The sequence below is a fragment of the Psammomys obesus genome, unplaced genomic scaffold (genome assembly GCF_907164565.1).
Source record: "Psammomys obesus unplaced genomic scaffold, mPsaObe1.curated_primary_1811, whole genome shotgun sequence".
Taxonomy (NCBI): Eukaryota; Metazoa; Chordata; class Mammalia; order Rodentia; family Muridae; genus Psammomys; species Psammomys obesus.
This window is the reverse complement of record NW_026585894.1, coordinates 18,657,921-18,673,594: the sequence shown is the minus strand read 5'-3', so window position 1 is coordinate 18,673,594 and position 15,674 is coordinate 18,657,921. Positions and strand designations below refer to the sequence as shown.

General features: G+C 37.6%; 1 protein-coding gene across 10 annotated transcripts in view; it reads right to left on the bottom strand.

Moving 5' to 3' along the window:
* Cask (calcium/calmodulin dependent serine protein kinase) overlaps positions 1-15,674 on the bottom strand; it is a 376,056-nt gene that overhangs the window by 35,186 nt on the left and 325,196 nt on the right. For all 10 annotated transcript variants that reach the window (XM_055599508.1, XM_055599513.1, XM_055599507.1 and 7 more), the window contains 3 exons: positions 9,690-9,878; positions 2,571-2,649; positions 759-844 (listed from right to left, as the gene is read on the bottom strand). In XM_055599508.1, the coding sequence (XP_055455483.1) occupies positions 759-844; positions 2,571-2,649; positions 9,690-9,878 (354 nt within the window). The remainder of the gene's footprint in view (positions 1-758; positions 845-2,570; positions 2,650-9,689; positions 9,879-15,674) is intronic.

Below are 15,674 nucleotides of genomic sequence, written 5' to 3'. Positions count from 1 at the left end.
CTATTATTTTCCACCTTATGTCTTTGATAAAGGATCTCATTGTACCTTGAGCTGGGTTGGTGGTTAGCAAGCTCCATCTATCTTCATATCTCTACCAGATACAATGCTGGGGTTACAAGGCAAGTGAGACTATGCCCTGCTTCTTATATGGGTATGGCATCCAAACTCAGGTACTCCCACAATAAATCCTTTTACCCACTGAGCCATCTCTCTATCTCCTACATTATGTATGTTTTTACAAAATAAGTTAATGGAGCTGTCAAGATGGCTCAGCCATAGGACCTATACAATGAGAACACCAACCGACATGCTATTATTGAAGGGGTGAAATCTCACGGGGTCCTACCCCTAGACAAAGAACTACAGGCAACTAAGGAATGTTGGGAGGAAAAATGAGTTGTTCCCAGGGATGAGCCTCCCACTTGGTTGTCCAGTTCTGGTGGTTAGCTGGGAAAGCATGTAACACATGCTTTAATTAAACATATAATACATGTTTTTTTTTTTACAATATATGTTTTAAACATATAATAATGCTTTAATTAAACATATAATGGTAAAAAAAAAGATGGCTCAGTAGCATTTGCTGCCAAGCTTGTGACCTGAGTTATATCTCTGGGGCCCACACGGAGAAAGAAGAGAACAAGTTGTGTGCATACACACATATACCCAAACATAATAAATAAATGTGATAAAAATCAAAATCTAAGCTAATGAACTAAAAAATAATTTTAGAAAAGGGAAAACTTTCATTTACTTACAAGCATTTTTTGTAACTGTTCCACTGTTTGGTTAGCAACACTGATGCCATTGATTTCTCGAATTTCATCACCAACATGAAGTGTACCTAAGAAAATCATACACAATTATAACTATGAAATGAGTAAATGTTTTTATGATAATGAAAAATCAAAGGTAGAAATGTAATAAAAAGTTACATATCTAAAAGCCAGTGTTTTAAAGACAGGTCACGTTTAGCTACAGGATTATTTAACTTTTTTGGTAGTAAAACCATCCAAACAGATAAATCTACTTGCAGAAAGCACAGTTTTGATGGATGGCCATAGAAATTTGTTGACCACCCAGTAAGAGACTATCAGGTATGAGCAGACAGAACTGAAAATAAAACCAAAGACTAGTACTTCTAAAACAAAAACAAAAATGATGATATAAGCTAATAAATGGATAAGTTGAATAAAAATTTAGACATGGCTGAGGAGTTTCAGTGAAGCTGAAGATATAACAAAAGATTACCTATAATATAGGTCATAGAAACAAAGACAGACGGTAAACAGGAAAGAAGAAGAAAAAAGACTATAAAAGCTACGGAATATAGGAGTATTTAATGTACATCTAACTGAAATTCATCAAGAATGAAGAAGTGGCCATGATGGAGCAGTTGAACTGATGAAAGTGTTACTATAGAGATCCAGGAAGAAAAAGAAAAATAATAAAAGAAAATCTGGGCCAGCAGTAAAAGGCTCTTGCCACCAAGCTTGACAATTTGAGTTCCATTCCTAGAACCTATGGGGTGGAAGGAGAACTGACTCTTGCAAGTTGTCCTCTGACCTCTATATGCACTGTGGCATCTGTGTGTGTGCACACACAGAAAAATAAACAAAATAAAGATATTGTTTAACTTCAATGTATGGAAAATTTTCAAGGTAACTACTAATATCACAGAAATAGGGTGCTGACATTAAAAGTAAGAAATTAGGGGATAATGAAACAAAAAAAATCTTCAAAAAATCAACAAGAAAAGCAAAACAGTAGAATCATCACAAAAATATTAATGAACTACTCTATCAAAAAACAGTGATCAAAACTGTTCCCAGATAGTCTATTACCTTAATCTCAGCACTCAGGAGGTAAAAGCAGGAGGATTATAAAAGTTTAAGGTCACCCTTGGCTACATTGTAGGCTTGTGGCCCATGTGCCTAATTCATATAGTCAAATACATGAGTTCAAAGAGAGGTTTATAAATAGACATTGAAATACTCCATATAATAAATAGATATTCTAAGATGTATTAGTAGGTCAAACATAAAAAAAAATCAACACATAGAAGAGTTGAACAAAAACATTAACAACAAGCCAATCAATATATAGGGAATTCTGTATGTAGCAACTACAAAATGAAGGTTCTTCATAAAGGGACATTTACAAAAATGATTAAAGTGCTATGTTACAAGAGAAGTCTTAACAAACCTCTGAGAAATGGTGTCACAGACCACAGTTTCTGACCACAACACAAGTTAGCAGTAAATTACAGAAAGATGTCTAGAAAAATCTCCTCAAATATGGTAAAAAAAATTGTAAATAATTTATGGGCCAATGAAAAAATGATAGAAAAATGTAAGAACACTCATGAATGAATTATAACAAATTGTTGCATATCAAAATTGGCGGGTCACAGATAAAACAGTACTTAGAAGTTTCGTTTTACTTTATTTCATAAGACTAAAACTCAAAGACAAACAGCTCTTTTATGTGAATCATAAAAACACCCCCCTTCCATTAGTAGGCATAGGAAGAATTAAGGAAGGTAAAGAAAGATGACAGATGGAACTCACCTTGCCTGTGAATCATACCCCCATGCATGATTCTTGCAACAATACAATGATTTAGCTCATTCATTTTCAAAGTGATTCCCTGTTTAAAAAAAAAAAAAAAAAAAAAAAACAAAGTTGGTGAGGGTACAATGAAATGAAAGCACTATGATTTTCTTGAAAATATTTTCTGGGCCTTGGAGCTGGGAATCTTCTCTTCTACTTCCATTATTCTTAGGTTTCATCTTTTCATGGTGTCCCTGATTTCTTGGATGTTTTGTGCCAGGATTTTTTTTTTTATTTAGTATTTTCTTTGACAAATGTATCCATTTCTTCAAGTGTTATCGTTTGTATTCTGTTGGTGATGTCTACCTCTGTGGTTCCTGCTCTCTTCACTAAGTTTTCCCATCTCCAGTATTTCCTTGGTATGTGTTTCCTTTATTGATTTTATTTCCATTTTCAGGTCTTAAACCATTTTATTCATTTCCTTCACTTGTTTGATTATGTTTTCCTGTATTTCCTTAAGTTATTTATTTGTTTCCTCTTTAAAGGCTTCTGTTTGTTTTATTATCTTTTCCTGTATTTTTTTGAGGGATTTATTCGTTTCCTCTTTAAAGGATTCTACCATCTCCATAAGCACAGATTTATGGTCGTTTTCCTGTGTTTCAGCTGTGTTAGGATATCCAGAGCTTCCTGCCATATTGCCCTGGTTTTTGTTGATTGTGGTGTCAAATTCACATATGCATGTTTATGTTAAACTTACCAGAACTTACAGTTTGAAATATTTTATGTGGGTTATAAAATAAAACTGTTATTTTGTAGAATAAATAGAGGGATACACTAATATAAAGTATACATCGTTATGGGGAGTAAAAACCTTTTAAAAATTGGCAACATAAAAAAGTGATACGAAAAATGATCGTAATTAAAAGATTAAAATGTACTTCATAAATGTATTCATGCTATTATAGCAATCAAAACACCATCAAGTAGCATTTCTGTTATATAAAAATTTGTGTGTGAAATAATAGAGGGTCTTCATTTTCTATATATTCTCTAATGATTTATAATTCCTCTAATTAATTCACCTACAGTAAAATTTTTGTCTTTGTTGAATAGTATTGCATTATTTAGAAACACCAATTTGTTCATGCATCGTTCCACTGTACTCCATACAGTTTTAGCAATTATGAAAACAAAAATCAAAAAAGAAAATGACATTCCTGGTTCAATTCTGTACTTAATCATAACAATTTAAAAAAAAAGATCTGGGACATTTAGTGTGTTTGTATATCATCTTTCTACAGACGCCAGGATAATATTTTCTGTGTTAATATTTTAGTACATACACTGTTGAAAGGAGCATATATTAGTGTTTTCATTTTTTGTTAATTTGCTTGGCTAAAATTATTTTTAGAAAAATCTGCATCTATATTCATGAGGGATTCTAATCTGTACTTTTCTTGTAATATTGTTGCTTGGTTTTATAACGTAGCACTGGCTTTATAGAATGAGCTGTGAAAAGCTCATTCCTTTTCATTGTTTTGGGAAAAATTTATGTAGAATCATCTGCAGCCTGTCTGGGATGAACAGACTTTTTTTTTTTTTTACATCTCTTCAGGATACACTAATGCAATAGTCATATGGTCATTTTCAGGATTAGTCTGATTTGATTGAAGCTGTTGAGATTTTTGTTTTCTTTTTTTTTTGAATTTTATTTTTTTTCTTATCAGTTATATTTTATTAACTCTGTATGAGATTTTTGTTTTCTATTCCACTGATTTCTACATTTTTTTTCTCTCTCTCTTTCTTTTGGCAGGACTCAGAAATGAATTCGGGGCCTCACAGGTGCTAAGCAAATATTTCACCACTGAGCTATACTGCTATTCTCATTTATTTTTATTGATTCTTATTCTGTCTTCTACTCATTTTGGCTTTAATTTGTTCTCTTTTGTCTTGATTTTTTTAAGGTGGAGATTTGAGACATGGTCACTGATTTTTAAAACATTTAAAATATATTTAAATATTAAAATATATTTAGTGTTATATATGTCTCCTTATTAAGCACTATTCCAGTGGCATCACATAAAATCTGATACAGTGTAGTTAATTTTCATTAATTGCAAAATGCTATTTACCTTCTGATTTTTTCTTTATCTATGGATTAATTCAAATTGTGTTACTTAGTTTTCAAGTATTTGAGATATCTTATTTCTTTTTTTTTAAATTTGTTTTAGCTTTTTATTTATTTTTGAGGCTTGGCTGTGTTAGCCTCAAATTCACACTCTTCCTGGTTCTGCCTCTTGAGTGCTAGGATTACAGGTATGCAATACTATGCCTGGGGTCTATCTGTTATTGTCTTACCTATGAAAAGTGTAGGGCTAAAGATGGAGCAGAGAGTGAGAAAATGGCCAATGAATGGCTGGCCCAAATTGAGACCCACTCCACGGGAGAGAGCCAAACTCTGTCCCTATTAATAATACTCTGCTATGCTTGTAGACAGGAGCCTGGCATAACTGTCATCTGAGAGGCATAACCCAGCAGCTGATGGAAACAGATGCAGAGACCCCCAGCCAAACAATAGGCCGAGCTTGGGGAGTCTTGTGGAAGAGTGGGAGGAAGGATAGAGGGAGATGGAGGGACACCACTAGAAGACTTACAAAGTAAACTAACCTGGGCCCATGGGGGCTCACAGAGACTGAACCACCAACCAAAGACCCTGCATATGTAGCAGATGTGCAGCCTGGTCACCCTGTGGGTCCCTAACAATGGGAGTAGGGGCTGTGTCTGACTCTGTTGCCTGCCTCTGGCTCCCTTTCCCCAAGCTGGGCTGCCTTGTCTGGTCTCAGTGGGAGAGGATGCGCTTAGTCCTGCTGCGACTTGAGGTGGCAGGGTTGGTTGGTACCTTTTGGGGGGCCCTTCTCTGAGAAGAAGGAGGAGGAGGAATGAGGGGAGGGGTGCATGAGGGTTTGACTGGGAGGAGAGGAGGGAGGGGTGGGCAAGATCAGGCTGTAAAGTGATTAAATAAAGAAGGAAATTTTTTCTAACTCACTTTCACTGTGGTTTGAGAATAAACTTTGCTATTCATTTCAGCTTCATCTGAATAGAGTGGTATATTATTTTATAGCATATTATTTTTTAAAATTATTTAATTTTTTATGTGCATTAGTGTGAAGGTGTCACATCCCTTGGAATCAGCATTACAGACAGTTGTGAACTGCCATGTGGGTGCTGGGAATTGAACCCGGGTCTTTTGGGAGAGCATACAGTGTTCTTAACCACTGAGCCATGTCTCCAGGCCCTCATATTATTATTTATATTAGGTATTATTTTATTTTATAGTGGTATAGCTTTCCTATCCTTATTTTGAAACTTTTTTTTTTTTTTTGGATAAAGTGCATTTCTTGCATTTCTTCTTAGCTTTGGGTTATCTACAGATGTTTTGATTTGGTCTATTTTCAAAAGACACTTTTGCTGGTCTCCCCAGATTCTTAGCTCCATTCCCTCAATCTGGGCACTCTGCCTGCTTTGCTTCAGAACTCCCTCCCGTGCACTGGCTCGGAAACTCTCTGAAGGCAGTAAGGTGGGACAACTGTAAGCGTTACTGTGTTTGCATCCCCTCTCTCAAAGATCTCTGTCTCTTATTGCTCGATGTCCAGCCATTCTTCCACGGAATTGAATATTAGTTACAACTGCATCTGTTTCAGATGAGAGGGCCAGAAGCTTGAGTTTCACAGTGATAGTTAAAGCCATTTTACATTTTACTTTTCAATCTTCACTATTAAAAGATGACCTTCCATAAACGTATTTTTGCAGTAGATCTGGTTGATCCTAAGAATCTCATGGGGGGAGGTGCTGCTAAATGCTGACTCTTGAGTACATTCTTCAGACTTAAGTAAGTACACTCTTCTCTTCATGGGAAGGGAAATGGAGTGCCACCGACTTATGTCTCTTTTAACAAGATCACTTTATAGGAAAGCTGTCCTGAATTTGAAGAGGTTAGTAGTAGGCATTCAATTTTGCCTCTCTGGAGAATAGCATTCTGTCAGGAAGCTTCAAGGAATTTTCTGAGAATTTATAGTCTAGCTTAATTAGAACCATGCCACAAAATATATTTTTTTGCATGGTTCCTATTTGGAAGCTCTCAGATGAACTTAGGCAAGCGCTGCGAAAAAGTATAGTTCACGAAAGGATTCTGGTCCTAATATTCAGTTGTAATGTTGTTTCATTTCCATTTTGTATATTCTATCAGCATGCATGATTCCTTGGAGAAGTATTCTGTGAAAATGCCATAAACAAATGCATACGTCAAACTGAGTTTCATAAGGGAAATGATGGTGCAACAGAGATTCCATCTTTAAAGTGAAAAGGTTTCTGTATTAACTAAACTAACATGAGTGGGAAACTACTAAGTGGCAGACACTCTTTTAGGCACAATAGTAAAGGAGCCAGACATCTTCATTGCTGGAGAAATTTACTTCAAACCAACTGTAGTCAATATTATTTTTGTTCTGTCTTCCCCAAAATTTCTCTGCAGAGAAGAAGTGACTCATATTCTTTCTCCAGGGAATGCATTGGCTTAGCTTGGAATGGGCATCTACTCCTGAACCTGTCAAAGCTTGAGGGCTTTGAGGGTGGCATATATGCCTGGTCTTTTATTGCTTACACGAGCTTTCCTCCCATTGTGTAAGCTAGTTGAAGTATGGTCTTTGTCATTTCTAACTGTGACAGTCTCAATCAATAGGGCAATAATTCTGAGTACAGTGTTGCAAACTGGGAAAACACAGGGTATAAAGGAAAGGTGGCACCATTAGGGAATGTTTGTATTACTTGAGTCCCTAGGCAGAAGAGGTCATGTAGATATAATCTGCACAGTAATACAGAACTATGTGGAAGACAAGTGAACAGGCAAACAGTCATAGTAATTGCAATGGAGTTCTATTTTGTTTGTTGCTATATATTTTACATAAAATAATTCCTATTTTTGTGGCAGCCAGTGAAAATGTATGCCATCACCAAAATCACATGAGCAAGATAAGATTAGCCTTTTAAAGGAGACTTCTAAGAAGTGATTCAAGGTAATTTTTGCTTTCTGAAAAACTAACTCAGAGAGAGATGTGTGGACTTTTTCTCAATCGGTTTAGTCAGCCCTCATCCAAAGGACAAGCAACTGCCATTAGCTTGCTTCGGATTATATGATTACAAGATACTCTGGGACCTCCCTGTGGCCCCTTACACCTTTCTGTCTGCTTTGCTTGGCTGAACATTAAGCCCTCCTACCTTTCCTTTCCATGAACAGCCTTCCAGCTCTGTTGTTACTGGGGATGTCAAACTGCTAAGCTGCAACCTGCTTAGAGAGGACCACACTGTGGAAAGTGAGCTCCAGGAACGGGCCACGTCTTATCTGCCCCTCCATCACAGGTATCTCATGCAGTGATGTATCATATGGACTTTCAATGTTTGCTCACTGGGGGAATCAAAGCATAAAATGAAACATTTGACTTTCACAGTTTTGAGGGACCTCGGGATCATTTAGCCAGTGTGCTTCTTAGAGGTGAATAACCTGAAGTCCATGGATATGAAATGACACGTACAAGTCCTCAAAACCTGCTGCCACCCATGCTCTTAAAACCAAGGGTTGCTAAGCCTAGAGAGCACCAAGCAGGTAGCCGATCTGCATGCCCCCTGTGTGCTGCCAGATAATGTTAAGGCAACTGACAAAGAACAATGGACAAGAATACACACAGCCCTCTACACCTGAGGGCTCTCTGGAAATTTTGGTCATAGACCTGCTCTTCTGTATTTCTTCATTATCTGGAAGGCAATTGGTCAACTTTCTTAAATAGGTATTTTGCTTTCTTTAAAGCTCTGAAGAAAAGATATGAATGCATATATTTGAATGTTTTCCTCCCTAGAAATGTGCTCCCATCTCAGTCTTGAAAGTTGCCCAGTGTTCTGCCTCAATGTCACTATCTCCTTGTGCATTCAATTGTATGAACCTGAAGGTTAAGAGCTGTCCTTGATTCCCACTGCTCTCACTGTAACGTACTATTTGCCTTACTGATTTACCTTCATTCATTCATTCCTTTTCTGAGACAGGATCTCAATTAGCCCAGACTGACCTGGAACTTGTTACACAGTTCTGTGCTGTGATTACAGGCATGGGTCACCATGCCTAGCTCTTTCACTCTTTCTATCTTGACGTATATTCTACTAGTTCTGAGTACTAGCACCCCTTCCCTGCACCATGGCAGTGTCTGTTTGGTTATTTCATCTCCCTAAACTTTATAATACAGTTTTCAGAGTGCTAGTTTTCTAAAATGAAAACCTAATCTAGCTCCACACTAAAACCATTCAACAGCTTTTTGCTGTTTTTAGACTAAAAACCAGACCACTATAACATATCGTTCAGTACTTGTATGGTCCCTGCTTCACCACTTACCATGCTGCCTGTCAGCCAGCTGCAGTGCCTTATTTACTATCAGGATTCTGAGCGTTTTCTTTTGTTTGCCTGAGCTGTGTGTGTCACTTTAGTTCCCCGTCCTTTCCATCTGCACAGTGACTACCCCAGGGCCCTTCCTTGGTCACCTCAATCTACAATGCTCCCAAGAGTAAGTGGAGGACAGCACCAGTTGTCTTCCAGCTGTACGCCTCAGCATGGGGGAAGTGGATGAGCAGGTCGATGGGAGTGGAAGAAATCTTATTTTAGCAACATTGTTCATGTCTCTGAATGGATCCTGAATGATTTTTCTTTGAGTTTCGGTGGAAGCAAAAGATACGCAAAGTACTGAAATCTTTATTTCACGTCATCATCATCATCATTATTATTTTTTTTTACAATGCTAATACTTCAAATGCCCTCGTTCTTTGCTCTATGAGATAGTTCTTACATTCTGGAGTAATGTACCTCTTCTTGGGAAGTTGAAAAGTAATTGTTACAGTAGAGCTGTGATGGCCAGAATGTCTGAGACCTGGTGTCGGGTAGAGTAATTCTTGGAGAAAAGGGCAGGAGAACTGATGATCTGGAAACTGATTTCTTTAGGACCATCCATGATCTGTCTCCATCCTCCTTTCCTTTCTCTTTGAGTAGCAGTCTGTACAGGGTAAAGTTAGTTGACTATAACTCAAACTTTTCCTACTTACCATTGGTTCATCTGTGTTCTTTTGGAACTGTACCAGCCGAACTCTGGTCACATTCTCCATATCCATGTCTCCGTTAGCGCTTTCTGGAGAATCACCATTTAAATAAGGAGAGGTTGGGGGAGGTGTGACCCTTAATGCTTCATCACTGTAAACTTCATGTGCCACTACATCATGAGTCTGAAGTAAGGCCTGGCATTTTTATGAAAAAAGGAAAATATTATTATTCCATTCCAGCAGAAATCTGTGACATAAACACATGTAAAATTGCTTCTCAAAAGTATTTTTTTTCATCTAAAAAGACTCCAAACGAATACACCTCTAAACTATCAGACCTCAATTTCTTTGTGGCAAATTATCATGATAGATGAATTTCTTTTTAAAAACGGAATGAGCAGGTGAGGGAGCAAATCAATGAATGGATGGAACTGTCAATTACCAGGGTTAGCAGTGTCATCTGGTGTTAGGCTACAAAACTGTAATTAACTCACATTTTCAAATCAAAGCTGATATACTGCAATTTTGAATAATTTTGCAGAAAGAATAATTTATAAAAAGAACCAGCAAATTTGCATGGGGCTTTAAATGGATATAAATTGTAAAAGACATTATGTAATAATTACTGTACTCAATAAGTATCTTTCTGTGATATGAATGAAAGGATGAAATTAGTATCACCTACTAGTAGGTTGGGCAATGGAAATGGAGAAGCATGAATCAAGAAGGACACACGACCTTCAGCTTCATACAACTGAATGGACAATTACACAGTGATATCGCTGGTGTCTACCATAATATTTTTATATAGTCTAAAGGATGGAGATAATTTATACTATGATTTAGGCAATAAGATGAAAACTGTACAGCTGTACTTAAGATACTAGTTTTCTTTTCTTTCTTTTTTTGTTTTTAATTATTTTTATTAATTAGTTTATTCACTTTGTATCCCCCTCCCTCTCTCCTCCCCTCCCAAACCCATCCTCCCTTTTCCCCACCTGTGTCCCTCTCCCAGTCCACTGAAAAGGGAGGTCTTCCTCCCCTTCCCTCTGACCCTAGTCTATCAGGTTTCATCAGGAATGGCTGCATTGTCTTCTTCTGTGGCCTAGTAAGGCTGCTCCCCCCTCAGGGGGAGGTGATCAAAGAGGAGGCCAAATGGTAGGAACTTGAAAAGATCATCTTGAGTGAGGTATCTCAGAAGCAGAAAGACATACAGGGTATATACTCACTCATAAGTGGATATTAGATATATAATATAGGATAATATACTAAAATCTGTACACCTAAGGAAGCTAATCAGGAAGGAGGACTCTGGCTAAGACGCTCAATCTCCATTTAGAAAGGCAAAGAGGATGGACATCGGAGGAGGAAGAAAACAGGGAACAGGACAGGAGCCTCTGAAAGGCTCTACCTGCAAGGTATAAAAGCAGATGTTGAGACTCATAGCCAAACTTTGGGAAGAGTACAGGAATCTTATGGAAGAAGTGGGAGATAGTAAGACCTGGAGAGGACAGGAGTTCCACAAGGACAGCAACAGATCCTAAAAGACTGGGCACAGGGTCTTTTCTGAAACTGATACTCTTTTCTTTTCTTTCTTTTTTTTTTTTTAAGAGATTTTTTTTCTTTTTATTCTTTAAGAGAAAGAACATGAAGTGGGATGGGTAGGGAGGGAATGGTAAAGAAAATGATAAAAAATATTCTGTATAAAATCCTCAAAAAAAAAAAAAGTTCTGTCTAAACCCAGACCAGCTGTAGATGCCGCTCTATTCCCAACACACCAGTGCTGCCCTCTCCTTCTGCTTTTAACTCATTTTATTGCTCTTCCTTTGTTTTTTTATTTTTATATTAATTTCAATTTATTCACTTTGTATCCCAGCTGTAGCCCCCTCCCTCATTCCCTCCCAATCCTACCCTCCCTCCCTCATCTCCTCCCATGCTCCTCTCCAAGTCCACTGATAGGGGAGGCCCTCCTCTTCTTCCATCTGACCTTAGCCTACCAGGTCTCATCAGGACTGGCTGCACTGCCTAATTTCCTAAAATAGCACACATATTATACAATTCAAAATTTAAATTTTTATACATATTTATTTACTGTTTGTGTATATGTGTGAACACATATACACATATGTGCCATGGTGTTTGTGTGGAGGTCACAGGGGTGACCTGTGGAACTAATTCTTTACTTCTACCATGTGAGTCCTGGGAATTGAACTCAAGTTGTTAGAGTTGGTGAAAAGTGCCTGTACCTGATGAGCCATCTCATCTCAGAATGAAAACCTTTGAAATGTTTTGTTCATTTTTGTTTTTGGAACTCTTGGATAAATCTGACAATTATCATTTTTTTGGAGACAAGGGCTCATGTCTTCCAGGTTGACCTTGAATTCACTATGTAGGAAAGGATGAGTTTTACCTTCTGTTTCTACCTCCCACGTTCCAGAATTATAGGGGCACATCACCATACTTGCTTCATGTGGTGCTGGGAATGAATGAAGCACTCTACCAAATGAGCTACGCCCCTACACCTAAATTGAAAACGATCACTTATTCATTTTGTAAAACTCACTAACAAAGGAAAATGATTTCTTTATATTGACATCTTTATGTCACCTTGGTGAACTTCAATAATAAATCTCTTATTTCTCAAAAAAAAAAAAAAAGGATACACTTCCGTTTTCTGTTCCATCATAAACCCTTTGTAATAAGCATGAGAAATTTTAGCTCAAAGAGAACTTACAACTGACTATTGGTCTGCTTGGATCTTTATACAGATTAATGTGTGTATGCTAATTCTAAACTTGGTTTCATTTTCATCTGTAATTGGTGTGGTAATAAGATATGCGCAGATAATGAAATGCAATTAAATAGTATTTTGGCATCTGAAATGATATCCTAAAAGTTTTAGCTGATCAGAGCCATGACTTAGCTATTTAAAAGTCATGCATACAAGGCAAAAATAAAGTAATGATGTGTTAAAACAAGAAAAGGAGCTGAGCAGTGGTGGTGCACACCTTTAACCCTAGCACTGGTGAGGCACAGGCAGGCAGATCTCTATGAGTTCGAGGCCAGCCTGGTCTACATAGTGAATTCCAGGATAGCCAGAGCTACACAGAGAAACCTTGTCTCAACAAAACCAGAGCCTGCCAGCCAGCCAGCCAGCCAGCCAGCCAACCAATCAACAGTGCAAGAAAGAAGATGGTGTTGACTTGTAGGTAATCAGAGTATTCTATTTATTCTGATTCTAATGGAAATACTGCCGCCATCCCAGGCTGCTGTTCTCAACAGCAGGTTTGGGTGAGGGTGGCCGAAGGGCACCAACAATGCATACAGCTTTAAAGTAGCTACTGGAGACTGTAACTACTAAGTGTGGAGGTTGGACCATGTGGGCAAATCTTTCTTTCCGTGGTTTAACTGTAGCCACGAAAGAAGTGAAGATTTAGAGCAGAGAGGCCAAATCAGGAATGGGCTAAGTAGAGAAGTTGGTTTGTTAAGATCAGGTTCACTATCTCAAAAATAAAGATGTCTTTTATGACTCACCATGCTTTGTCTTAATGGTAAACACAAGCAAGCTTTCACAGAGAAGAGGTCAGCCCGCAAGTCCCATGAATTGGATAAAATGTTTATGCAGCTTTCTATAGATGACTTCTATAGAAAGCACCTGTGTTTAATATATTATTTAAAAGAAGAATGCTTATTCTCAATCATAAAGCACTGTCAAACTGAATTTTTAAAAAGTTTAAATTATGTTGCCAAATAAGGTCCTACTTGATATTAACTAGAATGTGCTGCTGTTAATGATTGCTGCCACACAATAAAACTAAATCCTTGGTTCTAATTCACATGCAAACAGAAGAGGGGGAACATGTACAAAATGCTTAGAATAAGGTTAAAAAAGAATATATAAGATAAAAAATAAGGAAACTGAAGTTTGACCATTTTCCTTTAAGTGTATTATATGACTGAGCAATTAGTACTAGGCTGAAATAGCTGGTTGTTTGTTTGCAGACACATCCTGCTATATAACCAGGTTGGCCAAGAGTTTGCAACCCTCCTGTCTCAGCATCCTGAGTACTGGACAGCAGGTTTGAGCTTCAATACAAAGCTTAAATTTATCCTTATTTTTTTCTCCTATGATTTTTTTTCACATTTGTTTGTTTACTTTCTGTGTTTGTATATGTGTTTGAACCCATGAATATGCTTGCCATGGCACATGTGTGGAGAGCAGAAGACAGCTTGTAAGAGTTGGTTCTCTCCTTGTTCCATGTGGTTCCTGGGATTTAACTCAGGTCATCAAGCTTTACCAGATGAACCCTGACACTGGTCCCTTTATTTCCTCTCCTTTAAGTTATTTTCAAGGTGTCCATGTTTTAAGTACTTGGTAACTGAGAGTTAAATACTCTGGTTATAATGATTAGAAAGCAAAGTCCAGGTAACTGAGCAAATTAAGTATTAAATCACAAATATGCTAAGAACAACACTGGAACATCGGTAAAACAAAAATATTACATTTATTAAAATATCTCTACATAGCTACATTTTTAAAAAACATAGGGTTTTAAAATCATTATTAAAATATGTAAGAAAACAAACAGAATGTTTAAGAGAAAAACTTGAGTACATAAAAGCTTATTTAATACGTACTTTAGAATTTTATTTCTTGCAAGGGATAATATCCACATGTATACTTGTTCAATGTAAGCTTAGAGGGAAATTCATTTTTATTACAAATCGACTGCTTTTTAAGAGCCTGAGCTTAGGAACCAGCAAGATCTGGCTTTCACCTTTGAGAGGCTATATTTGAGAGGTGGGTGACTTTAAACAAGTATTTACCTTACAGGACAATTTCTACTACTGGGACTAGCACAACCTTACATCCCGATCATGATGTAAGCACACAACCTTACATCCCGATTCTAAGCAATTTCTGTTGTTCCCTACCATCTCCAACATGAAATCTTAACTTGCCCATCTGCTGCCATCCTCACCTTCCTATCTAAGCCTCCATCTTTTCTTTCAATGTCTTCTTATTGGTCTCTCTCCTACAGTCCATTTAAACATGTGAAATCCAGCATCTTCCACCCCATCCCTTTTGAGACAGTGCCTTGGCATGTATCCTTGGCTGGCCTGATACTCCCTATATACCTCAGGTTGGACTCAGACTTGTGGGCATTCTTCCTACCTCAGCCTATTAAATGCTGGGATTACAGGAATGTGCAACTATGTCCAGGAGCAACCTTGAAAGCATGGATTGGATCATATTTTCTTGCTCGCAATCACTCGGTACAATCACTACTTTAACCAGGAGAAAACCCTACACTCTTTACCATGGTCTGGAAAAGCCTTCTTGTTCTGGCCTCTGTCAAGCTCTGTAGGCACTCTGTACTACTTTCGTCCCTTTCACTCAAGCCCATCTTTAATTGACTTAGTTCTGCTCCTTGAACCTGCACAACTTCCTTTAGCTGCTTCCTCCTGCTTGGATGTTCACGGGCCCAGTTCTTCCTATAACAAGTCTCAGCTTAGCTAACTTTTCAGAAGGGCTTCCCCAAAAAGATGTAACATAGCTCATATTTTGCTATGGCCTCCACCATCTCTTCCTCTTAGTTATTATCACTGTATAAAGTTGCTAAGTTAATTGATGTCTTCTGTCTGTTTCTAATCATCTATCCACCCCCGGCTTCTAGCCTCACTGAAATGAGAAATTCCATGAGGGCTGGGATTGTGTTTTTCTTATTCACAACTAGATAATTAGTGGCCAGCATAGTATACCTGGAGCACAGTAGGCACTTAAATATTTTTAAAAAAATGAGTAAGGATGTCATTTAAGTACTGAGCTATATATTCAAGGAATTTGAGGAATCATTTCTGAAGATGTTTCCTGCCTCTATCTATATGGCCTAAGCAATCCTACTCCAAGATAAATGAGAAATGAAAACACATGTCTGTACACACACACACACACACACACACACACACACACACACACACACACACACA